At 33.7% G+C, this 27,910-nt stretch overlaps 1 protein-coding gene and 1 pseudogene across 2 annotated transcripts; both read right to left on the reverse strand.

Annotated features, from left to right (window-relative positions):
* LOC145602210 (uncharacterized) lies at positions 1–11,325 on the reverse strand (annotated as a pseudogene). Its single transcript, XR_014104508.1, has 23 exons — positions 11,165–11,325; positions 10,176–10,306; positions 9,715–9,799; positions 9,525–9,578; positions 9,332–9,423; positions 9,093–9,196; positions 8,377–8,449; positions 7,874–8,282; positions 7,433–7,753; positions 7,166–7,354; positions 6,393–6,488; positions 6,245–6,308; positions 5,456–5,583; positions 4,351–4,597; positions 4,024–4,255; positions 3,463–3,586; positions 3,323–3,381; positions 2,554–2,641; positions 2,266–2,455; positions 2,026–2,127; positions 1,313–1,433; positions 685–740; positions 1–324 (listed from the first exon to the last, which is right to left on the reverse strand). The product of XR_014104508.1 is annotated as an uncharacterized LOC145602210 (transcript).
* A 2,418-nt stretch (positions 11,326–13,743) lies between these two features.
* LOC145601220 (cullin-3A-like) lies at positions 13,744–19,303 on the reverse strand. The gene is made up of 2 exons (XM_081657192.1): positions 18,565–19,303; positions 13,744–16,178 (listed from the first exon to the last, which is right to left on the reverse strand). The coding sequence occupies exons 1-2, from the start codon at positions 18,723–18,725 to the stop codon at positions 14,138–14,140; spliced, it is 2,202 nt and encodes a 733-aa protein (XP_081513318.1). The 5' UTR covers positions 18,726–19,303; the 3' UTR covers positions 13,744–14,137.
* Positions 19,304–27,910: the final 8,607 nt, after the last annotated feature.

The raw sequence follows: 27,910 nt of genomic DNA on the forward strand, positions 1-27,910 counted from the left end.
ACTTCTTGTTCTTATAAATATTTACCTATACATTTATATTTTGAGTACCATACAATAAGTAAATTGATACTCAACAAAATAATTAAAAAGAAAAATCCAAATCTAAAAATCACACTATTGAGAAACAAATATGATAGTATGAGACTGTAAGAAAATATTTGAATAAGAAAGTATATACGAAGTATATGATATATCCAAGAATTCCAGGGAACGTTATGTTTTACTAGGACTGTTTTTCTGTTCAGCTATACGTAGCGTTTCTTTTGCCATGGATGAAAACGTTTGAGCGTTATCCTGCATCTCTGTGGTTCTCAAGTTGATACCCTGGATATATCAATAAAAATTTCAGTAACATTATTACAGTTAGATCAAATACTCAAAGATCACATCCTAGATGCATAGATAAATATACGTAGTACATAACATTTATAATTCTACAGTTTCTTGATTGAAAAAATGAAGTATACTTGTATACTGCAATTAACAAATCGAGTCATGTTGTGACTGAAAATGACTGCCGGGATTTCAAAACTGAGACTCATAGGAGGCTACTAGGCTAGAACCTCATTTTTCATTCAGTGCTTTCAAATTTTTACTTTTACTATACACAGTTGGAATGATTAATAACAGAAAATGTAGCTGTAATACAGTTCTCAGACTCAAATCCATATTTTCAGTCCATACCTGTAATTTCTTCACATTCTCAGTAAGCTTGTTTTCAATCATTTTGGCAACACCAACTGGTTCCTGAAATCAGAAAGTGCATTAATATCAGATAAGGATGCCATAGCTTCTATCCCAGCATAAATCCCGTGAAATAAGAGAGAAAAATGAGCAACAGTGATGTCTAAATCCACAATAATAAACATCACTTGTATGCTGATACAGATCATTAAGCAAACTCATTATAAACACAATCAATTTCAGAAGCACGAGTGCATGACACTGCATACTTAACTATGACAAATGCAGTAATTCAAAGAGTAGATATAATAGATTATTTCATAAGTGGCTCTAGTGGTATATAATAGAGCAAATGTCAACTGTATAGTTGATTCTCCCAAAGTCGACAGACTCTCAGCTAGCCCCGAAAGTACAATATCCTACTTACTACAGTAAATAGCTTTGACTGAAATCATTTAGCACCATGCTAAACCCAAAACCCAAAGGTGCATTACCTATATACAATCTATTGAATTAATTCATTTCAAAAAAAGGATATTTATACATTTTATATAATACAGTTAAACTCTTTTGTCAAGCACCATGCAACACATATATTGAGGAAAAAAAGGTTGGATTCTTACATTACTGGTATTAGATGATGAAAATCCATCTCTTCTTAATTTGATCAACTGTCTCAACCTTCTCAGATTGTGGCTCTTCATGTGCTGAAGGTTTTTCATTCTTATTTGTCATTTGCTTCAGTTTCCCTGGAAATGGCAGTTTATAATGGGAATAGAATTCATTAGCTACATAAACACACCTGCAATAAAATTGCTTAGGTAGTGGATACTGTTACATTTGGCAGGAAACAAGACAGAATTTTTTTCAATATGCTACATGAGAATATAGCTAAAATTCATGAGGCTACGGAGCCATTACAGCTCAATACACATGGTTTTTATGCTAGCCAAAAACCTGCTCACCACAAGAAGTAACATGCACTTGTCATGAACTTAAATACTGCTTCCATAGGTATTATTCTGTTTAAGCGAATATATATGCAACTATCCTGTGAGTATTAGGTTTGCTCAAGGACTCTTGTAATACGAGGTAATACACAGCTCATAACCAGCGTACTACTACATTCTAACATGGTGTCACAGCCTGGACTAAAACCTTAAAAAATCCCGTCTTTCTCTTCCCTCTAGCCATTCACCACCCTCTCCCACCTCCTCTGCTACTAATTCACTATGGGCAAGGATGATGAAATCCCCCTCTCTTACTCTTTCTTTTAACACTTTCATCCCAATCTAATTAGTAGAATCCATCAAAGTAACGCTAAAAGATCAATGTGCTGACCTTTAAATGTATTGAACTTGCTTGTGAATTTCTGCTTATTAAGCAATCCCATCACATTGTTCCCTTTTGGCTTGTCATCCTGACCATCAATATCAATGTCGTCTGCAAAAAGATTCAAGTTCCTTTCATGTATAGAAAAAGAGACTTACAAAAAGGGCTCTAGAAGGCCTGAGATTGATATGAATGACATTTAACATTTGATACCAAGAAGACAAACACTTAAAGCATAGCATGCCTTACCAATGTCCAAGTCATCATTGTCTTTTTCAACTGTGACATTAGCAGAAGTTTCCTCTTGAGTAGGAAAATTGGAAACTGCAAAGTTCTTTGAGAGTTCTTCAGAAATTGCTTTCCCATCTGTAACTTCAGTATCAACTCCATGGTTTGTTTTACTTCCGGCTACATCTTTGAATATAGTGCCAAACATCCCCTATAACGTATAAGGAAACGGATCAGATTGAGAACATTCAGTCATAACTCATAATATTTCACCCGAAATGGAATCGATAAGCACTCTGATGCTATTACCTTTTTCTTTTGGACTGAAGGTGAAGTTGTTCCATCTTCCACTATTGAAAGATTTTTATCATAAACTCGAGAAAGAGAGTCCAAGTGTCTAGTACAATCAAAGGAGCAAGTCAATACATAACCACCAAAATCTTTTTAAATTCAATCCTCATTTTGAAAATTTTCTTTGCAAATAATCCATTTAGTCAGGATTTAATCAGCATTCAGTAATAATTTGTCACTAGACAATGAGCACATTTTCAAGACAACAGTGGTAATATTCAGATTCCTGTCAAGAGACTTCTAGCTATAAAATGTATCATATCATAGTTAATAGCTTTCAAACTTGATCAAGATCAGTATTCATCTTTCAATCACTTGACCATTTCGAGGCACGATTTAAGAAAGTAAATATTGCAATATCTTAAATACATTACTATCATTCACCAAAAACTAAAATCATATTGCATTAGTATCACATTGTTCTCTTTTGGCTAGTCATCCTGATCATCAAGATATGTGCATCTCATTACTATCATGCACATTACTATCATTCACCAAGAGGATATGTGCATCTCAGGATATGCACATTACTATCACTCACCAAGAGGATATGTGCATCTCAGTATATTTTTTTGGATATGTGCATCTCATTATATTTAAAAAACAGTATTTTTTTTTTGGATATGTGCATCTCATTATATTTAAAAAAAAAAATAAATAAATAAATAAAAGTTTATATTGCATTAGGTGGAGTCGTGGAGAAGCAATTGGAAAAGCAAGAACATACCTATACTTTCCATTTTGAAGAAACATTGAAGCCAAAGCAACTTCTTGATCACTCCTCATCTGAACAAATTACAAAACCAAGTAGTTGGTATAAACACTACTCGAGAAGCACAAATAAGAGAAAATTTTTAAGCAATATACCATTATAACTTCTCCATCTGCAGAAGAGCATATGGAGTAGTCAGGCAATGTGTTTGGCTTCAAGGACGAGCATATGAAACTTCTTAGTGTAGTTTCTTTCACAAGAGATAAATCTGGAAGGGACCTACAATTTTATAGGGAAACACTTTAATGACAATCTATAACTTCTACCCTATTTTTTACTGGTACTTTTTGCAAGTTAAACATGTTATTTTGCATACACATAGGAGGAAATAAGCAGATAATAATTGTAAGATACAATGACTTGAAAATTTGAGTAATGCACAATTATGTAAAACATTTGAATGCTTGTAGAAATGGCATTTTCAAAAATTAACTAAAAATCAATTCAAAGTTTTTGAACTTGATTTTAAGTTCCTAATGATGCCGCAACCATTAAAACATACCAAGTATTTTACTTAAAAGGGCATCATAACCATTATCATACAGCATATAAATACTAAGTAGTTAAAATTATCATTATTATATGTTTGTATGGGTAGCAATAATGACAATGTTATATTTCGTAGTATTGAAGAGTCAAATCAAGATTTTACCAACCGTATTTCAATTTTTCCACATGAAAAGAAAAGTACAAGTCCTGTGCTAGAGGTACTGCATATTGTAGATGCCCAGTAGCAGGAGGATGAATTGAACTTCTTTTTGTACAAAACCTTCTTAACACCCTGAACTATGTGTGGTAAGGAATAAATATATACGGCCTTCTCGGAACAAAGCAACAGCTGCTGCTTTTGTGCTGTTTCCTCCGTAGAAGATCCTCTGCTTGCTTCTGCTACATTCATTTGGTTCATAACTCCACTTTATTAAACTCTTGTAATCTCAAATAAAACCATATAGCTAAAAGTATATATAAGATATTTGAGTTACCTAAAGTCTGCATAAACAGAGCTTTGGATGGTTTCTTAGGGTGCACTACACTACTGCTCAGTGTATTTCCAGTATCAGCATCAATTGCCAATAAAGATGAATCCTTTGTTGCGATGACCAATACATTCTTTTCAAAACCATGAAGATCAGATGATTCAAACTTCACAGATATAACATCAGAAGACAGTTCAGTTCCAATTTTCTTCTGATGCAACATGGAGGAACCCTCTACATTAATGACTGAAACCTACAAAGACAGTAATCCAAAACCAGTAAGATGAGTATTTGTTGGCAACGGCTTTTCAATTACTGCCTGTCTGAATTAAGAAGTGGTAACATAGAGACGAATCAATCACATTTTTTCTCTCTGGTTTCTCTCAAAAGATTCCTCATGACATTGTTTTCTCTCAAAAGCTCCCTCAAAAGGTTTTTCTAACAGAAGCAAGCATGACATTGCAACTATACATACATGCTACTTAGTTTTAACTCATTATTTTTATACAAAATTACTATAACATGAGGTCCCTTGATGAAATATAAGAATATACTATTTCTACTACTCAAACAACAGGCAATATTCATCAACAGAGCTATATTTAAGAAAAATAACTGTAATCTTCAACCTTTATTAAAAAAATTTCATTCACTAATACTTGTATAAGATTTTGAATGAGTTTTACTATTTTAGTTCATAGCTCCAAAGGTTCCAAGGATGTGCATGCAAACAACTCCCTAGCATACTAATGTTGAAGCATTTTTTTTTTCAAGACATAGCTTATTGGTTTAGAAGAAATTATCCTTGTCAAGTTGTCATAGCTCGAATCAGTTAGATAGCAGGGAAGGATACAATCTACAGATCTAAGTTCTTGAACAGATATAGGAGTTTATGCTAATCCTCTCTCCATAAGAAAAAGATACGAGTATATGACTACCAAAAACAGGCAGCTGGAGGCTAAGATTGGAGAAAGTTCACCCAGATTTTATTGTATTAACATATGTCCTCAGCCAGTCTGCAATATTTCCTATTTCATGTAGTTCTTCTCTAGAATAGAGCAGAAGATGAAAAGCTACAATTATAAGGGTAATAAGAAAAAAAATAGCTTACATGTCCTTGTTCAGATCCCACCGCCAGATATCTCGAGCTGTTATATAAGTGGAAAGAGAGTACAGATCCATTGACTTTTATAAATTTCACACTATGAATGACATGACTGTTCCCTTTCTTTGAACTTCCTGAAGTAGATAACATATTAGAAAACTCAGTCAAGTGCGTCATGTATACAATATGAAGTTGATTTTCTTGCCAGGTTACATCTCTTCCAAAAAAAATTAAAAAACTACAAGGGAGACCAATACTGCATCTAATGTAAGGCAACCTTTTTAAATTTAAATATTGATTTTCACCAATGCACCTGAGATGTCACATATGAAAAATAAGCTACAAATTCACATAAAACCTTTCTAATAGATTAGTAATGTCATGTTAAACAACCTAAAAGTCTCTCTGGTTTATCCTCTACAAATCACAAGCATCTGAGAGTTCATGCATCCATGTTTCAAACAAATGAGTAAAATCCTCAGCTTTATGTCTTTATATGAAGCATTAGGTAATACACTATCTACATCTTTACAAAATGGGAGACCAATTGCAAAATCAGGCACAACTTTCCGACATTATAATCCACCATGGACAAAGGTGGCTCTAAGACCAATCAAAAACAGCTAGCCAGCATATAACTTTTACTACATTTCCACTATGATATAAACCGCAAACAGGTCCTAATGAGGTTCAATTAGGAGAAAAATTCGTTGCTAAGAGTTAATTCAGATTGACCAAATGTGGCACTTTACCCTGATAGAACTTTATACAAATCATCATGCTGATAGAACTTACCTGATAAAGAGAAAAACCCAGTCTCAGTGGAAAATGGTTCAGACTTCAATTGATAGATACGGACCTGTATAGCACATAAAGTTTGAAATGAACAAAAGAAGAAAAATCCAACAACCAATTGACATCTCTGAAAAGACTGCATAATTACCATTCCACTTTTGTCTCCAGAAATGAGAAGCCGTGATGCAGAACAGTAATGAATTGCTGTTACTGCTACGCCACTTTGAGACGAATCATCCTCATTCTACAAATGGCACCAAGATAAAAAGTCAGGATGCTGTAAGGCTGGCTGATAGCCATTAAAAATTCTAATAATGACATAATTTCCAAAGGCTAATTTATAATGATTTTTAACCATGTAAGAAAGTTTATTATGATCACACAAAAGGCCAAAAGAAATTTAACATGTAAGAATTCCTGATGTTGAAAAGGTCATCTATAGTGAAATAAAAATTTCAGTCAATAAATAAATATGAGTTCCTTCTTGCCTTTTAGGTTCTTAAAAAATTGTCTAGTTATGTTTATCCATTCTTTAAAATTCATATGTAGTTTCGGACCAAATATTTCTTGTAAGTGTGACTAGTCTCCCCTGCTATTCGGGATGTGGGGCTGGGGCAGTTAAGTGTTACCCGGTTGCTAGAATCACTACTCACAAACTCAGAAGCTTAACACTCCTCCACACCCCAACCCTGGAGAAGCATTTTACAAGGTTAAACGATTAGATTTTCTGGTTATCTAGAAATTACAAGGTTAGCTGACATAATTATAATTTATAAACAACACCATTAGATTTTTTGTGTGGTTAGCTTAGCATTCTGCATTCCACAAGGAATCAAGGATAAACGATATCCAGCATTGCTCTAACATTAACGTTCACTAAATTTGTAACTTAATGCAGTAAACCTCAAAACATATCAATACCTGTTGTGTTAATGATAGAAGTGGGATTAAGAGAGGGCATGTAACATCCCAAAAATTGATGGTTCCATCACTATGCCCTGTGATATACAAGTTTCTAATCTTTGAAAATCCAGTAAAGTGAGGTGAACTGGTGTTCTTTGCTTCAGAAGGAAGAATTGATGGAAAATTTTTCGCAACTGACATGTAGTCCTGCATAATGGTTACAATACATTATATAGCAGTGAAAAAGAAAGAACCACATCAAGAACTAAAAAGAGGTATTATTACCTCTTCATAATCTAAATTGTTGGATTGATGTGTGATAAATTGAGCAGCAGTTGTGGTTGAAGCAGATATTGGAAGCTTTATCATCAATTCGTTTGGCAATGATGCTGATGATTTTGATTGAGATTGCAACAAACACTTCTCAATAGAATGATCGTCATAGGCATACGTAAGACCAGATTTTCCAAGCAAAATAAGAAACTTCTGCTTATGTTTGCTTTGTTCATTTGAGCAAGAGATAATTTCTATATCAAGACATGGTTCAGGCAGCTGAAGCCCCACTTTAACTGTCCGAGATTCGGTGTCTTCATTCAACAAGACCACCTGCAACACCAAAGTTCAATTACAACATACTTTACAGATTTGTCAACCCAATTAATTCAAAAGCACAACCATCAACATGAAAGTAAATTTAATAAAATTAGATAATATTGATCCATATACCTGAACCAAGTTTGGGGATGCAGCATCAGAGGCGCCAGTAACATATAACCGATTAGCTTTCCCATCTGAATAAACCCACTTTAATGATGCAATAGGAATTTTTTCCAATCTGTACACTAGATTGATCTTAGAAGTTTGAACAATTTGGGTATTGCTGGTGTCTCTATTCACCGAAGACCCATTGCCTAAGTCAGAATTTGAAGGGATGTTATAAATTAATATATCCCCAGTGTCGTACCCAACAGCAACTTTACTGCCAAAGGGGCATACCCAGCATGCAGAAGTTACTCTCTTAGTTTCCTGAGAGGACATAAGAGTCATGGCTCCACTACCACCCATTGTGAAAACAGCTTTGCTTTCTTGGATTGCCCACAGCGTGATCAATCCATCAGCAAATATAATCAGAATCCTTCAGTTGGAACAGAAAAGATGCAAGAAGTGATGAGAGTCTAGTGATAAACACATAATGTGGTAGAAAGAAGAACATAACATAGATACACTACCTCCTGCTTTCTGCTGTTGGTTGAGGCAATATATACTTTACAGCATGATCAACTGGATTCTTATCGGGATATGCTGAAAGGAATACGTTTTTGAATAGATGTAAGAATTAATCACCCTTGAAACACATACAGACGTTCAAATTGAAAGAAAGAGGGAATCAAAAGTATTATCAGAGCAAAACAAACAAGATGGGAACCTATGTATCCTTGCTAATAAGTTGCAAAAATGCACTATGTAAGACTTCACCAACTTGAATAGCTTTAACATATTTCTTTCAAACTCTTGCCATTAACAAGGAGAGATAAGTCATCCACTAGATGAGAGACACTAATCAATTTCTAAGTCAGCTACTAATAAAGTTGAGGACTCTCCTAGAGCAAGCATCTATAAAAAATTCTTATCTCTTTAGAGCCTGAACATAGAACCATCAGCATGAGACTAAAAACACAGGGGAAGTGGACAGGTTAGCACGTGGAATTTGAAAGTAGACAGCAGCCATACAAGCACTCATATCATATTTCCCCTCCCAAAAAAAAAAAAACCAAGCTTGACAACAGATTGTATGATCATAATCAATCAAAATTCAGAAATTTTATGACTAAATCACTAAATCATAGCGCAGAACAGCAGCTCCATCTTCAGCAAAGATTACTAAGGTCAATAGCATTAGAGAACACATTTTTTTTTTTTTTTTTTTAAAAGGGCAATAACTCACCATGTGAAGCTGAAAAAGGGATCCAATACTTCATTTTTTCTATCTGGCCCAATTCATTATCAAGCTTCCACACTGTGACATTACCAGCACGATCTCCTATAAATCTGCCATCACAAAGAAATTTATTTTACCAATGTTGTCTTAGTTCAGCAATTTTGAACTAGGAGTTTGGTTACATCTTGTTCAAAGATAAGAGAATTCATATAAGTTCACTACAAATACAATAATGAGGTACTTACATGAAGGAACTCAGCTGCATTACTGACATAGATGTGATCTCTTCATCAAAATTATGTACATGAGACAATATCTTCTTATCTATGTCCCAAACCTAGTTATGAGACATGCCAAACAGTAAAATACAAGTGCAAAGATAATTAGGAAAAAAAAAAAAGAAGTTAAGGGAAAAAAAAAAGGATACAATTCAGCTACCTCAATTTGGTCATTGGATGTTACATTCAAAAGAATACCTTGGTTGTGAATGAACTGCAAATTAAAACACCTTAGGTTAGCTACTTAGCTACAGTTCAGTGCCAAGATTAGTAAATGATATCGCAGCAAAGTGGTGCAAAAATGAGCACCGAGATAAAGTGAGGGGTTTTGGTAGCACAGTTAAAAGAACCTGCAAAAATTTGCTGGGCTGCAAATCATTGGACTCCAACAGGGCTTGAGTGTTATCTTTTCCCAACAATTTAATCTGACCATTCCTATAGGAAAGAAACAAGACCGTTAAATCATAGGATTAAACCAAGTCTATAATATAATCGAAGTAATCTTTACATGAATTATTGATCTAATTGACAGAACATCTCGTAAATTAGTAATAAGTTAGGCTCAAGATTTCATTTGGTGATTGATAACCAAGTGAGATTCATCAGCATCTTGTAGCACAGGTATACTGATTCGAAATGAGTTTATGCAGTCTGCTTGTAGTATTAAAACTTGAGTTTATTAACTCTAGCAAAAGTCCATGAATATGAATCAGACTGCAGTTGATTTCAGTACTACAGATACAATTACGCAAAACCACATAAAAAACACTTGCATTTAGGAAAATAAAGGAAGCAGCTACAAGGTACAAACCTTGTTGATACTGCAAGTATCTTTTGTATTGGGTCATATGCAAACATAGCAGCTGAAGGTGGTAATCCATAATGGAAAGCTAGACGAGGATCAACATCTTCCGGTTTCAGACAATCTGAGTTCTCCCCAGGCTGCATCAGATTTCGAGCATTATCAGTGTTGAAGTACCCAAAATTAGATAATTGCTTTCAAATCAAACATATAACAACATACACACAGAAGAAATAATCTTTGATGCAAGAAATTGTCATGAAAGTCACATTTCCTGTTTCCAAAATATGGAAATAATCAAATAACAACAATCATAGCATAAACGCCTCTTTGTCAACAATTTTTAATGAAAATAAACAGGACAATTTTAGATTCTTAAGCAACATCATTGGTTTATTGCTTTAGTGAATTTACAGCAACAAATTCTCTGCAACATTATCAGGTTACAGCAACAAATTATCTGCAACATTACTAAACCAATTGTGGAGTAAAGCTGGTGACATTGTCACTACTAATTCTTCAAAAAAAAAAAAAAAATCTAATTGTAAACATTTTAAACAGTTGTACAACAATGGTAATCGTTACTTATAAAAAGTAATCAACACCATTACAATTTTGTAAACGATTGGATTTCTAAACCCAGGAAAAGCCCGTCCTCAGTCCACACTACTAACTACTCCATAGTATAGTCCGTAATTTATAGTCACGTTGATAGTGTAATTTAAACTAGTAGCACGACAACTAAATGTCTAAATCTAATCGCAAAAAAAAATAAAAAATGAAACTGACGATCATCGTCCAATTTATTATAAAAACAACGATTCAAGTTGATGCAAACTGAGTAAAAAATTGGATGTAAATGAAACCAAAGCAAATCATATCAACTAATTACTTTGTATGATCAAATAAATTGCAAAGCACATTAACATATAATCACTAAAAAAAATAGTTTAATCAAATTTTATTTTCAAAAAAATTAAATTAAAATGCTTACAAACCTTCTTAGTTGCCTTTTCCACAAGCTTTTTAACAAACATTTTGAGAATTAATTCAACTCTAAATAAAAAACCAGGAAATTAGAGAGAAATAGATTTTTTAAGAGAGAGAAATTGTTTTTCTAGAGAGAGAAATTATTGATTGATTGACGTCAGTTATATGTTTAAACTATAACAACAACGAGAAACTTGACTGTTCAGGGGAAAAACTGACATTCAATGGACCTTTATTTTTAATTTATTTATTTCTTCTTTAGTTGGGATATGGTCGGTGGTTTTTTAAATATTTGAATTTTTTTTAATTGTTTTGGATCAAGTAATATTTTGTCGTTAATAAAGATTGGATTGATTGATCCTTAATGATGATACACGTAAGTAAAGTGGATGTGATTGATTTGGTTTAGGTGATGTCATTAGGACAAGGATTTGGAAGACTTTGAGCATATCATGCCATTTGTTATGGTTTAGGAGTGTGACCACATTAAACATATCGATGATAGTCGTGTTCAGCAAAATATAGTAGTGAAGGTAGCTACTAGTTGTAGTAATAACTGATTGATTATCTAAAAGCTACTTAAAGTTAGTGTTGAACGCATTTTATTTCTCCTCTGTAATACACTAATACTAGTCGTGAATGCTTGTTTGGTTGATACTAAGTACAATACATGCGATATGGAAATTTCATGGAAGTGATTATGGAAAATGACTTTTTTTTTGAGGAAAAATGACAAGTTGATTACAAAGTATTTCACAATTGAACAAAATTTTATGGAATACTTTCTATGAAGTATTTTTTTAATAAGGTAACATATTTTTTCCGTTTTATAACGCACTATTTCAATGATTAATACTTCCTCTGTTTTTTTATACTTGCAACACCCCTTTTATCACATTTTTCGAGGAGGTGATTAAAGTAATAAACTAGGTAAACGAATGAATTAAGCTATGAAATTTAAACCGTATCAATTTATCCCTTTCTTCTTATAGGTGGTAAAAATTTGTAAATTAATATATCCGTTTACCTAGTCTAATATCTTCCTTAAAATACATGCCGAAGGGGTGTGTTGTAACAAAATAAGTATATCTTTTTTTGTATATTTTTATATATAGTGTCAGCTTAATTTTAAAACACAATAACTCATTTCGTGTCACCATTTATAGAAGTCTATTAATTTAATTTATTGATTTGGTAATTAATAGACACAATTAAATGTAAAATCATGGTTATATATGGAAGCAAAAATAATTGACAACCTGCGGTTTGATTTGACACAAATTCTTTGCAAATAACATTAAAACGTTAGTCAAAGTAGGTCAAGTGAGTAATGCAAGAGATTTCAATAGGGCACAAAAAACGGAGGAGCACCAAAGTAGTGAATCGTTATACGTCACCCACATTTTACCAGGTAACGCTCGCATTTTGATATGCATGGACAAAGTTACCCTCATGTGCCTTTCACCCCAACAACTCACTTTTACATTCTCTCCTTCCAACAAACCAACATCGACCACCATCAGCCAAAGGCAAGGTCATCGCCAGTGAAGAAGTTAGTTTTTTTGAAAAAATAAAAATTAGATCACTAGAAACGTCTAGAATTTTGGTGAAATCCCTAGTAGAAACGCTGGGATTTTGAGATGGTTATATATTGCTTAATAAATCACAATTAATGAAATTAAGCGTATCTTGTGGATAGTTTAGTAATAAAGACAATGTTAATTATGTAAACTTAAGCACTTTTTTTAAAAGAATGTAAACTTAAGCACTTCGTAATAGGTTAATATGTCACTAACACTTTATTTGAATTGAAGAAATTGGAGGGAAAGGAAGAGAAAGGAAATAGAAGATGAATTATCTTTTATTTGAATAACACATTAGGGAATTGAAGAAGATAATTTAAAGGGGTGAGAAATGGAGGGATTAAATTGAAGAAACCGATCTCTCCAACAATGGAGAGATTTTAAAGAAAAACCCACATTCTTCCCTTCCCTTCCCACACCTTCCCCGGCCTCACTCTTATTTTCCTTCCCCTTTATAAATCCAAACACGCCGTAAAGGTTGTGTATTTATAAACTACGGAGTACCAACATAATAAAGGTTTGAGTAACAATGAAAACACTACTCATAAGCCTATGTTAATAAAAAAAAAGAACGAATATGTTCATAAGCCTCCTGCTTGTGAGCAAGGAAACAAGATAGTCTTTGTTATGATTGGCATCCTAGAAAATACTTTCCTCCCAACCTAACACAACCACTTGAGGGAACTATGGAATGACCAAATGAACTAGAATAACATAAAATTCGTTTTCCCTAAAAGCGAATACTCGAAGTGTCCTATTAAAACAACAGTATGCAACATAAAACTCTTAAAGACATAGTAGAATTGCATTATGGTAGCAATACAACCTTAAACAAAAGAAAATGTGCAACATTGATAAAGATTGAATAAACTTTAAGCAACTAAGTATCACCAAGTTCGGCATCTTTCATAATTTTAGCATTATGGTGTACAACGTCCCACAATTGAATAGCTTACAACAAGCTAACAAATTGCAATGTGCGTACACCATACAAAAACAAACTATACAAATCAAAGCAGCTCTTAACATAATTGAAGCAGCAACATTTAGTCAAGAAAAGTAAACGACTTCCCATCAAAGATTAAGGGCAGTGAATCTTTTGATACACACAAGGATTTTCAAGACAAAATGCGACTCCAAGTCGGTTCTTCCACATTGCGTTTTGAAGTGGGTTGCCTTCATCAACTTCCTGGGACAAATCAATTATCCTGCCAAAAGTTTCTGATCAAGAAAGACTAGGGTATTTAAAAAGATACCCAACATTGAAGGAAACCTTGTAAATCTGAGCTGAAGGAATTCAAGAGCAATTGGCTTACTATCAATTTGAAGTACATCATTCAATTCCAGTTTTCAGCACTAAACATGAAAAACACTAGTGACTGCTAGAAAACTGATCCCTTAAGCGAGGTAGCGATACAACTTCCTGTCAACACTGTCTCTTTCCAAGAATTCACGTTCAATGAGTGACTCAATACGCTTCTTAATTTCCACTGGGTTTGGCAGGAAACGAGATTGCAGCTGCTTTGTGACCTCAGCAATAATATTGTTATGATCTAGTACTTTCCTGGATTTCATTATTCTCACTATTGCAGCCTCAATCTGAGGCTTTCTATCCTCCTCCACCCTTTGTCTAGTTTCCTGTTTTTCAGGTTCTGATTCTTTCTGTGCAACTACTGTTCCTATCTTCACTTTGTAAAATTTGCTTGAGAACTTGTCATTGAACAAGAAATCATCGTTCTCACCAATATCCTTGCTCATGGGCTCTTTTCGAAGGACATTCTTTCCCTTGACACAAGCCAGTGATTGCAAACACCTCTTCAGCTCAGGGGCAGGAATCTCAGTTGCTTGTTCAATCTCCCGATAGCTAAGTCTGTCAGCATTATTGAAAAGCATAAGTACACACATTTGGAAGGTTGAGACATTGAGCTCGTGCTTCTGACCCTTGCTGAAAGTTGCTTTTATATCAGCTGTACCCATGTTAGTTTGCCAGGATAATCTTCTGCCAGTATGTGTTCCAAGATAGTACGAGCGGAATTTTTCACAAAGTAATGACAGCTCCGCAGGAAGGTTGCAGGGAATACTTGGTTGAGTGGGCCAGGATCCAGTTGTTAAAACCTGGACAACCAGTGTAGGTCCATCCCCTAGCTCAGCACCATGATTGGCGTAAAATCCTTGTATTGTATCCTGAGAAGTTTTCATATCGGTGAACATACCCTCTAGCTTGGAAGTAAACTGATAACCACATTCCGTCTTAAGCTTCACGATCAGACTTCTCTCCGCATCATCAGAAACAGTCTTTCCAGACAACAGTCTCTTAGCCAAGTGCTGTTTATAGTACTTCTCAAACACATCTTTCTCCTGCAGATATCTAAAAAGCATCATCACCTTATCCAATACGACTTCCACATCCTCTTCACTAACACCCTTGAGACCTTTACGAAGTTTGTCATCCACAAATAGAGAGATAAACTCTGGAGAACGGGCATTCAAATTGATGAAGAACTCAAATGAGGAATTCAATGCATTCTGGAAAGTCTTGTCATTGTTGAATGCCAAGCTAATGATTTTATCATATTTGTCTTTCTCATCTAAAAGACGCTGAACAAACTCTACAGGATCCTTCACCTTTTCGGGATCAGTAACAAGCTGTTTACCAGTCTCTCTGATGTGAGAAGTCATCACATCTCGAACAGTGCTGAGACCATTATCCACCCGACGGAATAAATTATACATTCTTCCCAGGTCTTCATATTTATCATCAAGAAGCATATTCACTAGGCCTGAATTATCCATGTGAACCAGCCTTGGCATGTGGTTAGCAATCATCTCCCTCTCTAATACCTTTGTTATCTTGGCTTCACTTCTGATGTCCAGATAATGTGAAACTCTCTCGATTTCTTCATTCAGACGTCTCTCAGCTTTTTTTAGGTAATCACCACAATCACAGCACTCAATGAACTGCTGAGACTCAACACGATAAAAATTAGCAGAAACTTCAAGAAATGGTTTCTCAAAGTCCTCTTGATAAACAGATGCCCCTAGATCCATTAGCATCTTGATTATGTTTCTCATCAGCCCCCTGTTAATAACTTCCCCGGTTCTCTCTTGCTGAATCCAATCAAGGAGAGTGTTTAAAAGCCTTGTCTGAATACTGCTGGCATGGATAACGTTATCTCTCCACAAATTCAAGCCAAGATCATAAACTGGAGTTTTATGAGTGCTGGGAACAAAAGTTCTGTCCATGTACATCAGTATGTCTCGAATCATCTGCAAAGCCTTATTATGTTCAGCCCATTTTCGATTCAGCTCTTCAAGAAAAGCGTCTCCCTGTGCAGATTCTATAGATTTCGATATTTCTTTCAAATGTGAAGTCATTGTTGTCACAAGACCCGAATAAAGCTTCTCACCATATTTGTGAAGAACCATGTTGTAAGCATTTCTGTAAAAGTTAACTGAAATCAGGAGATGAACGGTGTATCACAGAAAATTCTATGAATTTTGAGGAACTCCAGATCAAGAAGCAGGCAGATAATTCGAAGAAAATTGGATACCAAATGCAGAAAATAAAACTAGATAGGTTTAGCCGTGCCATTTCAACAAGCTTGTGATAATCAATGGCAAGATTACAATATTCAAAAATACTCGAGTGTAAAAACTGGCATAATTTGAACTTCTCCTGTGAACCACCACGGCTTTAAAATAAAGTTATAGTTTTTGTAAGAAATGTCAAAAAAAAAATTCTGTGATAATAGTGCTTCTCAATAATTGCAGTATGTAAAAAATGGTTGCAATTAAGGCAACGTGATTTACTCAAAACAAAATATAAACAATGAATGTGCCACACAAATTGAATTACAAGAGTTCAATGGATATATAATTGCAGGATCTATGACAATCATGTCAAAAGCAACAAGAAACTTCAGTAAAGCAACCAGAATTCAACAAAGAATGTAAGAAAGATCCTTTTTGTAATATCCAGTATCCACACATTAACATATTGGCAAAAAGATGTTCAATTCAAAAAAAAAAAAATATTGAAAACAAAAGAAGGTGAATGAGAGTTGTGCCAAACAAATTCATAATATCCAGAAAGAATTTACAAGAAAAAAATACAAAAATGCAGAGAAAAAATATTGGATTTTGTCATCATAAACTCAGTCTCTTAAGACCAACATAATAAGAGCAATGCCCAATGCAAAATTCCAACATCATCCACTTGTGAGATAACACAATATTTTATCACTGCCACTATACAGAGATATACATGAACCAAGAGTAATTTTACAAAGGAAACCATATAAAAAATCACAAGCTCATTCAGATACATGCTCCAATGTCAATAGTTATTGCAACCAAAATAATGAAACAAAGTAAAGCAGCATTTCTCCCTCCATTCATTTATGTCCCACTCAATTACTGTAAATACATAATTTAAGAAAATTGTGAAAAGGGTGAGAAGGTGTAAGATATAAATGTGAGTCGAAAGCGTGTAAAGAGGTGGGTTGGTGTAAATAACGGTGATGGAGAGAGAGAGAGAGTATCAAAAGGTGTAATTATTCTGATAAGAGGTTGAGATGGCAAAGGGGGCATGCCTAAAGTAGATTTAAGCAAAAAGACCGGACAAAAATGAAAAGTGACTAGAAATATAGGAAAAAGCCTGGCTAAATGACTCATTGATCCTCTGAGTACTATTCATAGAACTCCATGTCACAAGGTATGGGATTAAGTGAAAAAAAAATTGTAAGTTGCCATGGAAATCATCAATCGTCAAGAAGTTAACAAAAAAAAAAAAAAAAAAAAAAAAAAAAAAAAAAAAAAAAAAAAAAAAAAACAGAAGACAAAGGGAACAATTATTGACATAGTATCGTTCCAAAGACTTGAAATAGGGCATCAATTAGGCCATCATCCGAACAGGCATCAGCAGTTCAGCACTTATCTTGCACTTCTTATCTTGCATAAACCATATTTTCTGCAAAAACAACCAATTACATCCTAATTTGTCTTCAGCACTTGTCACTAAAAAGTAGCTATCCATTGCCCATAAAGTCAATTCCATCAATAACCTATCGCTAAAATTACTACTTGAAGCATATATGTATGCAAAATCAAAAGTCAAACCCAACATCTTACGTTCCATTTGGTAGCATATCAATTGATGCTTATCCAATCAAAGGTTAGAAGCCTCCATATTTGCCTCCAACAAAATACACCTACTCCTTCCATTTCTTATTGTTTCCCCCAATATCCATTTAAGGCCGTCCTTGAAAGATTACCCAGCATGTCCTTGAAAGATTACGCAGCATCTAATTATGTCCATGAGGGTAAAAGCTTTACTCTCACATAAATCACATTTGACCCCCACCATTTGTCTCTTATTAACTCCACTCAACCAAAACTTAACAAAGTAAAAATAGGCTTGGGGGCAGATAATTGGGACAGAGAGAGTACATTTCAGCTGAGAGCACACTCGATTCAAGGTTTTGGCGTGATCGGTAATATTTTCATTATTCGCCTGCCCAAATGCCACTCCCCCAACACTCCCACCACCACCACCTGGATCATCCATCCTTAGCTACTAAAACAAGGCTCAATCCAGATGCGATCACTAGCATCACATCCTGATAAACTTCTTACAGCCATTCTCATTTCGAAACGCTTACAATCATTCTCATTTCGATACGCTATCAAGTCAGCCACTACCTAATCATTAAACTCTAAACAGTAAACAGATAATCAAGATGCTATAACCAACATATAAAGCACAACAACATAATCAAAGAAAGTAACAATTACAATTAAAACCCAAAATCAACAAAGAAGCAAACCTGTAAAGCTCCTCAAAGCTAAGTCCACTAGCATTCTCATTGTAAATCTCCTGAATAGCATGCTCCAATATTCTCCAAGTCTTATCAGCATATTTCGGATCAACCACCACCCTATGCTTAAACGCCTCTATCTGAAACGGCTTCCTCCTTTGATTACTCATTTTCTCTCTCCTCTATCTACCTTCAGAATTCAAACCCAGAAACGCAAAGCTAATCTACAAATCAAGGACAAAGCGATCACCCACAAAAACCCAGAAATTCTTCTAAAAAGGGGGAAAAACTACAATAAAATTAAATTGAAATTATATTCGTTCGAAAAAATTGAAAGGGTGTTCTTAAGAAGATCTGGGCACGAAAAGTATTAGATTCGAAAGGAAAAGAGAGAGATTTGTGAAAGGAAGAAGAATCGAGGTGGGTGAAATTGAAACTAGGGTTTCTTCGAATTGGGGGTAAGATGATAAAAATTAGGGCACAAATTAAAGAAAAAGAAGAAAAAAATTATGAAAATCTGGAAATTGGAGATGGAATTTGTTAGAGGTTTCCAGGAAAAGGGGGTTTTGAGAGGAGAGAGAAAATCAGGAGGAAGGGGAAGAAGGAGAGAGATGAGGGCAAATAATGATTTTTGGATTAATTTTTTTCTCTATATCTAGCTTAGTCTCTGAAAATCGAAGAGGAAGAAGATGGATAGCTCCTCTCCTTTTTTTTTTTGTTTTTTTTTTTTCTCCCTCTCTCGTAGTTACGATAGTTGACAAAAATCGACTCACATTCGATTATTTGAAAACCTAAATTGTACTAATACTCCCTCCGCCCACGATTATTTGCACCAAACGTCCTTTTTGCGGACTCCTAGTAAAAACTTTTAGTGTAGTTTAATTAAGTTTAGGTGGGTTTAATTAAGTTGTAAAAAGGAGAGAAATAGGAGAGAAAAAGTGGTCCCATATGTTTATATTTATTATAGCATCATTATTGTTGGGGATACTTATATCATTTCCCGGTTTCTCTCTCCTTTCCTACACTTGACACATCACTTTCTCTTTCCTCCCCATCACTTCCCACTATTTCCATCCTTTTACTCATCCTTTCCCTTAAAAATTTCCAACATCAATGAGTATCCTTTCCCACTTTCTCTCTCCTAGTTACATATACCCCACCTTTTATTCCTTTTTCAAATTACATATATTTATTAATATACTTAATTATTATTATTGTTGGTCTTGGTTGACTACTACACCATTGAAAAAATGCAGCTTGAATTTGAGGATTACTCAACAGATTAGGGTCAACAGGAGGATTAGATTGGTTAAATTGAAAGTTTGAATTGTTAGGAAAATTCGGGTTACCACCGTAATTAGAATTATTACGATCCATATTGAAGACTCTAAGAAATTGGAAGTGAAATGGAGAAAAATAAACTTGAAAAAAATAAGATTAGAGTAATTTTGTGTTTAAGAGTATTGTACAAGTGAAATTGAAACTTTGTGAAAATATAGCAAATTTATACTCATTTTATAGACAAAAAAATTTTATGACTATTGGTGTTTTCGGATTTTTAAAATAAGTTACCGTTTACAAATTATAGCCGTTATACTGTTTTGGAGCAAAAAAAAAATAAAGAAACAAGATGTTGACAAGTGTCAACAAGTTGAGCGTTGGATGATTTCCAATATAGCCGTTGTATGCTTTTGTTTGTGATTGTTGAATTAACATGGCACTTGGGCCGAGGTGAGATTTCCTTTCCAGAGAAAGGATACTACAATATCCTTTCCCTAACAGTTATCTTTCCCAAGTAATAGCATCCATCAGGATTGGGAAAGGACACCAAAAAGCCACGGAAAGGATTGTAAAAGGCCTTGATGCTAGTGCTCTTAGTGGGTTAAAGTGAGTGGGAAATTTAAGAGAGAAAGTGGTCTCATATGTTTATATTTGTTAGTGGGTTAAAGTGAGTGGGAAATATGAGAGAGAAAGTGGTCCCATATGTTTAAGGTTGGTTTATGTGGTCCTTTTACACTTTAAAATATACTAAAAGAGGAAAGATAAAAAATTGTTGCACATAATAGAGAGCATCCATTTATGGCAAATGTTGCAGATAATTGTGGGCGGAGGGAGTATTACACTTTTTAGCAATTGCAAAGTATAGAGTATAATTTTACTGGCATATATATCAATGTAAAACTTATACCAATTAAATCGTTACAGTAGTTATCAAAAAGTATATATTTTTTTTAATTAATAATGATATCTAAAAATTATATGGTGCATTGGTAAGATCCTAACAAGTAGCACAAGGCTGTTTAATCTTATGCATAAAGCACATATTGAGGTTAAAGTGTTGTCTATAAATAGTGCAAATGTCAAACTGATGCATGTATTTTGAAACAACAGGGCGTTTTCGATGTGGTTGGTCACAACGTGTGGCCAACTAATATACACAAAAACACTGATAGAGGTAATCCCTAACTGACTGAGTAACCCCTGACCAATCGAGTAACCCCAAACCAATCGAGTAACCCCAGACCGACTGAGTAATCCCTAAATAAGTAACCCCTAACCAACTCAATAACTCCTAAATAGTAACCCCGATTACACGGTGTGGCTAGCCGCATATGAAACTTTGTGTTGAAACAAGTAGGATAAATAAGCAACATTGATTAAAGTATATAAATAGTGTCGAAAGTCATAATAGAATACGTTACGCAAATATATATATATATATATATATATATATATATATATATATATATTATTAATAATAATAAATACTTCCTCCGTTAATGGTTATTTGCAACAAAGGAATATTTTATATCTCACAAATAATACCCCTTTGTTGCAAATAACCATTAACGGAGGAAGTAATAAAATTTTTTAAAAAAAACAAAGAGTGTAATACTCAAGACCATACAAAAAATTTACACCAAGACAAAGTCTATGACGAATCATTGTATTGTGTTGAGATTCATATTGTATAGAGATTTTGAGGCCGCGAATAACATGGGGCCAAAATCCATTCAGTAAAATCATGTACGTAGACATGCCCAACATCGTTGCCGATGAAGAAGATGATTAAAAAAAAGAGCTTTCAAGATGCAGAGAAAGAACTAAAAAGAGGAAGGAAAGTAGGAAACTATGCAAGAGAGCCATGTAAGCAGCAAGTGATGGTAAGGGAAATCGAAAAAGCATTGAAAGATGGCAAGCAACTAGAAACAACTTAGGAGCAAAAAGGTTATTATCCGAGGGCAAAAGTGTCAGAAAGGATATATGTAGGAACATGCACTTCTCACTTTTTATATAGGTTAATAAATTGATTATTCTTTTAAATTGACCATTCCTTCTTAAAGATGGATACATGTTATAGGCCCACGTGTTGTGTTAGCGTGCCAAGCACTCAAGCGACTAAGAAATAGACTTGTCGTACTAGGCTCTTGCCGAGCTTTTATAAATTAAGCTCAATCAAAGTTGGCTCGTGTGTCATACTGTGTTGGATCATGTTGCGCTAGCTAGGAGGCCGCTAAATAAATTGGACTATATATTATTTGGTAAATTGGTCAAAAATATGCAGGTGTCTCTCGTGCCATGCTTAGGAAGGGCTCGTGGTATGTCGAATCATTTTCGTGGTGTGCCTAACTAGCCCTTGTCCCGACCCAACTCATATAACATCTCAATTCCTTATATACAATGAGTTATGGGAGCTTTGGTTATTAAGAGTATATAAAATCAAAACTATACAAGAAATTAACAATAATTCAGAGTGTCGCAATAGAACTTGGCTCTATTGAACAACAAATTAGAGTGGTCCATAACCTACAAGTCCCAAGATTGAAAATTGGCTTTAATACTTGATGTTATGGCCAAGTCAGACCAAAAATATTATCGGATTAAACTTTAATTATTATCATTTAATTTTTGCTAAATTTTTTTTAATGAAATTACGAATTGGAATATATGATAAGACGAATCTAACCAGATTATTATATAGATTAGTATACAAATCTGATTAAAATTAATTCAAATTTAGCTTAAGTTAGCCATGAAAAATTAACATTAAACCAGATGACCTTGTTTTAGGGGAAAAGAAGAACAAGTCCTTTCTACGAGAAAATACAAGTTTATATTCATTAAAAAAAATAAAATAAAATAAAAACGTTTATCTTTTGGTCTTTCTATAAATAAATTAAAAAAATTAATAAATGTGGACTCCATTTATATTAATTTATTTACATAAATATCGTGATAATTGAAATTTTATGTTGATATATTTACATAATTACCAATTTACCACTAAATTGTTACGGAGTATTTCAAATATTATTATTATTATTATTATTATTATTATAAAAATATTAAAAAAAACCTACAAAGTCAATCAATTTACAAGAAATTAGTGGGAAGCCGAGATACAATCTGGGCCCCCACCCCTCTAGCTATAGCGAACCCGATCCCGCTGAAGATGTGAGCAGCTGCACGAGCACCAATATCCTGAGTCTTAGCGAACGCCTGAACCCGCTTCAGCAACGCAATAGCATCCTTCTCTAATTCCCCCAACGAAGAAAAGGAGAAAGGAAGAAAACCGTAGCCAATAGCCCACAAACAAACGTCATACAACCTACAATAAACAAACGTCATACAACCTACAATAAATTATTAGGAAGCCGAGATACAATCTGGGCCCCCACTCCTCTAGCAATAGCAAAGCCTAGCCTAGTGAAAATATGAGGTGCAGCACTAGCCCCAATGTCTTGCGTCGTCGGGAACCTCTGAATCCGCTTCAACAACGCAACAGCCTCCTTCTCTAATTCCCCAAGCGAAGAAAAATAGAAGGGAATGAAACCATATCCAATCATTAGACAACGAGCTTCATACTTAACCCGCTTCCGATGAGCCGCATCAGTCACAACCCGTCCCGGAACAAAGTCAGAAAGCCCTGTTTGTGTCAATGGAGAAGACCCTGTCAAGTCAACACACACATCGCGACCACGATCCCATGAATAAAGTAACACATCGGCAGGTCTGAGGGCCCCGTCATTCCCTCCAGACAACCCTATGTCCACCTCCTTTCTCGCTGAAATCCCCAATCGATAGCAAACATCAACAAGTGTATCCCGAACAACATTATGCCGATGTTTAATACCCACAATACCAGCACAAGACACAGCATGATCACCGAAAATATCCCCAGCAAAAACTCTCGAACAAGCAGAGCGCGGTGTCGAGATAGAGAACAATGGAACACCCATCCGATAACACAACACACATCGGTATGTCTTAGCGTTCATCGTCTGACCTAATCCAGAAATACAAGTTAATCTGCCAGATAAACGAATTATTATTATTATTTATTTATTCATTAAGTGTTTTGCTTCATATTTAAGCTACAAATGAAAAATCCTTATTTTTCCTATATTTTAATAGGAAAATACAAGTTAATCTGCCACATAAACGAATTTTTGTTAATCTGATGGCATTTTTGTAAATATATTAAAGAAGCAAGGTCATTTATCAAGTACTGTTCAATTACTGTTTGCCTTTTGCTTTTATTGTTTGGTGAGGAAATTACACATGTATCCTTCAACGAGTACATGAAAAGACGCATATACCCCTCCAATGCTACTTGAAATCTGGGGAATTGACTGGGGTCGGCTTTATTTTAATCCTTACTTCTTCAAATTTCTTGACATTGTGGAACGTTTTATCACATTCAAGGTGAGCAAAAAGCAATCTTTATATTCAAGGTTTAATTCATCGTCTTCCCTTTAAATTGGTTGATTTTTGTGTTTTCTTTTTGCTTGAAATGCAGTTTATTGCTTAAAATATGGTGGAAAATGCATGTACTGAGCACCCATTATTTGGTGGGGCAATATCAATGACCTTCCCTGATAGATTCCAGGTTTAACATGCCAAATTTTCCAATTTCTTGCTTTTTATCTAAGCTATATTTGTGGGAAATTAACAACATATTGGATTTTTGTTTTGTGTGCAATTTTGGTTTATATTTATAGGATTTGAGCAATGTACGGGAAGTCCCTGATCATCAGGTTGAATTTTAAATTTTTTCTAGAGGTTCTAAATTATTTGTAGTGATAGGTTTTTGTGGGTGTTTACAAATGAATGGAAGTGTCAATGTGAATTTTGTTTCTGTGTATAGGAAGCATTTGCTGACCCTAATCGAGACGAAAGTCTCATTGTAGAATTGTTAGAGTTGAAGCAAGAGGTTGCTGATGAAGGTAGTGTTGTGTGGTTTCTTCAAGACCTTGCTAGGGAACAGAAGGCGGCATGGTGAGTTTGTCAAGTTTCGTTTCGTTTCGTTTAATTTCTTCGATGTTGGGTAAATTTCAATTATGTTGTTCTTATTTGATTAATTTTGACAGGGTATTAAATTTGATAATTGACTTATTATGGACTTTGTTGTTTATAAATGTGAATTAGGATTAAGGGGTCAGAGAAAATTCCGCTAATAAATATATCTATTCATGACAGAATTAGTGACTTTAGAAGCTATAATTGTATGATGAAGACCTAAATGATGCTAGATATGTAACTTGGACTTATGAACTGGGATATGCAAGGAATTCGATTATCTGAACGTGGCAACTTAGTTGTCCAGAATTCAAAGTGGTATATTGCATTGTAGATTATGAAAAATGTATTTATTATATGACCTGCAATTGAAACCACTTGCAGAATGACAAAGTTGCTCATCAATATCTTTTGTTAGGTTAAAATAGGCGTTTAAACTAGATATCTTTCTACATATAACTTTGTGACGTAATCTATGATTATTTTTATTAGTCCTGCATATAATACTCCACTATTTCTTTTAGTGTGCTATAATTAATTTTAATTTTAGTAATTACAAATTTTTCATCTTAATTTGCAATTTGATAATTTTTCAAAAATTTAATATAGTGTTAAACTTAAATTATCGTGCATAGGATTAATAAGTTCATGTTTGGCAGATTAAGAATATTAATTGATACTGTGGTTAAAAATTTGAATTTGGACAAAACTATGACGACATTGACATACCAAGTTCGAGTTGGGTACCAAAATATTATTATCATACATATCCCTCACGAACATGAAAAACGATAAATGATGCCTTAGTTTCAACTGATTTATGGAGAATTTGTTTCACTCTAGAATAGTCTATGGATTACTATAAGAGATGCTGGTTTGTTTTGTGGTGACATCAAATTTAAGATTAATAATCAGTATATGTATGAGTTAGATATATCTCCTAACAGGACAACTTATTCCAATCGTGGGTTTAGGAACAATGACTGAGGTTATCATTGCTAATGATATTACTTGTCTTTTGATAATTGAGAATCTCAGTGTTTTATGGCAACTTAATTATCACATCTGTTACGACAAATGCATTTTGGTTAATTTATTGATGTTTTGGTTAGAGAATTTGTGTATCGAATCAATGATGCCGATCGGACACTTCCAGTTATCTGTCTTTATGATTTGGACTTATGCACAAGTATTCCCATTGCAAAAGTTAGTAGTGGATGGATATCAAACATTCGGACATCATCTTATATGACTTGCAACCAAATTATAATTCTGATGGCTTATTACTGATATTGATTGGCAGGCCAAATTTACTCATATATATATATATATGTATATATATACACGTAAATTAACAAATTATATTTACGTAATTTGTTAATTTAGTAATTTTAATATAAATTGTTTTATATACCTAAAAATGCTTCATATCTTATTGGATACTAAATTGTTTCATATGTCAATAATAACAAAATCCTCATTATCAAAATGACTTGAAGATAAGAATAACTGAAATAATCTAATGTAGTGAAATTTGGCTTAAAAATAAATTAATTACAATTATAATATTTAGATTCAATTTTAATGTTTTAAATAATTAGATATAATTACCTTGATATGTTCGGATCCTTTTGGATATTTGAGTCGTTGTAATAAATCGGATTCAACAAACACTATAATTAAATAGAAATATTCAACTTAAACAAACATAATCATCAACCAAATGACTACAATTTCAATACTCAATATTATATATTTGACATTATCATTATTTTAAACAAATAGAGTAGAAAAATATATATTATACATGAATACATGACTAATTACTCATTAACTGAATTCAATTTATTTCATTGGATTTATATAAACAACAAAAAAAAAAATCCTTCTTAATTTCTATAAGTATAGTAAATTTTAAAATAGTGGTTTTACCACTCTTGTAATGTACCACCGCGTCAAAAATATTTTTCAATAATAAGAAAATTAATTATAGTTAATTATATCCTCTTATAGACTTCCAAAAATAGTAGGTTTTGTTCAAATCAAATGCCGAAAAAGGGACAATATCTTTTTACAATTTAGTCTAATTTAAAACAAAATTATGGATTTATAATTAAAAAAAATGGATAAGTAATTTTACTAAAAAGGTATACGTTGAATTCGAAAAGTTTAATGAGTATATTACTCAGGGTGTATGGCCTTGTAAAAATACCATAAAAAAAAAAAAAAAAAAAACATAGAGCTATCACCCGCTATATATATGTCAAATTGCCAATGGCTGAGGTATTCAAGCTTTCTGTTTCTATCTTAAAAGTCAATAATTGGAGCCTCTTTAATGCTTGAAGATGTTATTTTAGTAAATAGCACTGGTGCACTTGCGTACGGAAGTACTTGTAGTTTGTAGATGTGAAATGATAATTTGTTTCATGTCATCAAATATAATTTTGCTACCAGAAGGTTAATACTTGGAAATTGTCAATCATTTACCTCACATCTTGTATGATAAACTAATTGCGACATAATAATACAGGGATTGTTTTGCTCGCTTCTTGCTCGTACAACCTAAATATGCTACTTGTGTGTATGGGAATGTATATGTACTGCAAATTGAGTTCGTGGATTTACAAAGGTTCGACATAGTAGTATATATTTTACTTTGTTCATGTTCATTTAACTTAGGCAAGATGTTCGTAAATGACTTGTTTATTAATCGATTCGAGTTCATACACAAGCTTTTCTTATATGTGAACTTTCTTATAACTATCTTTAAACTTTTGTGTACATCTCAAACTTCAGAATAATAATCAACCCTAAAAATATAGTCTAGCATTTTGATAGATAAACCAACTAATATATACTAATAATAATGTGCAAATCAATAATGGCTATTCAACAATTTTTTGGAGTTCTTATAAATAAGCATGTTCATGAACATAACTCTAAACTCTTTTGAGAGTGTTGACACATGATATTATGACATGTCTTCACTTTATAAAACAGAGATGAAAGCATGAACTAATCACTCGTATAATATGCAAAGGCTGGCATAAAGAGA

This window comes from Chenopodium album, chromosome 21 (assembly GCF_948465745.1).
Source record: "Chenopodium album chromosome 21, dcCheAlbu1.1, whole genome shotgun sequence".
NCBI lineage: Eukaryota > Viridiplantae > Streptophyta > Magnoliopsida > Caryophyllales > Amaranthaceae > Chenopodium > Chenopodium album.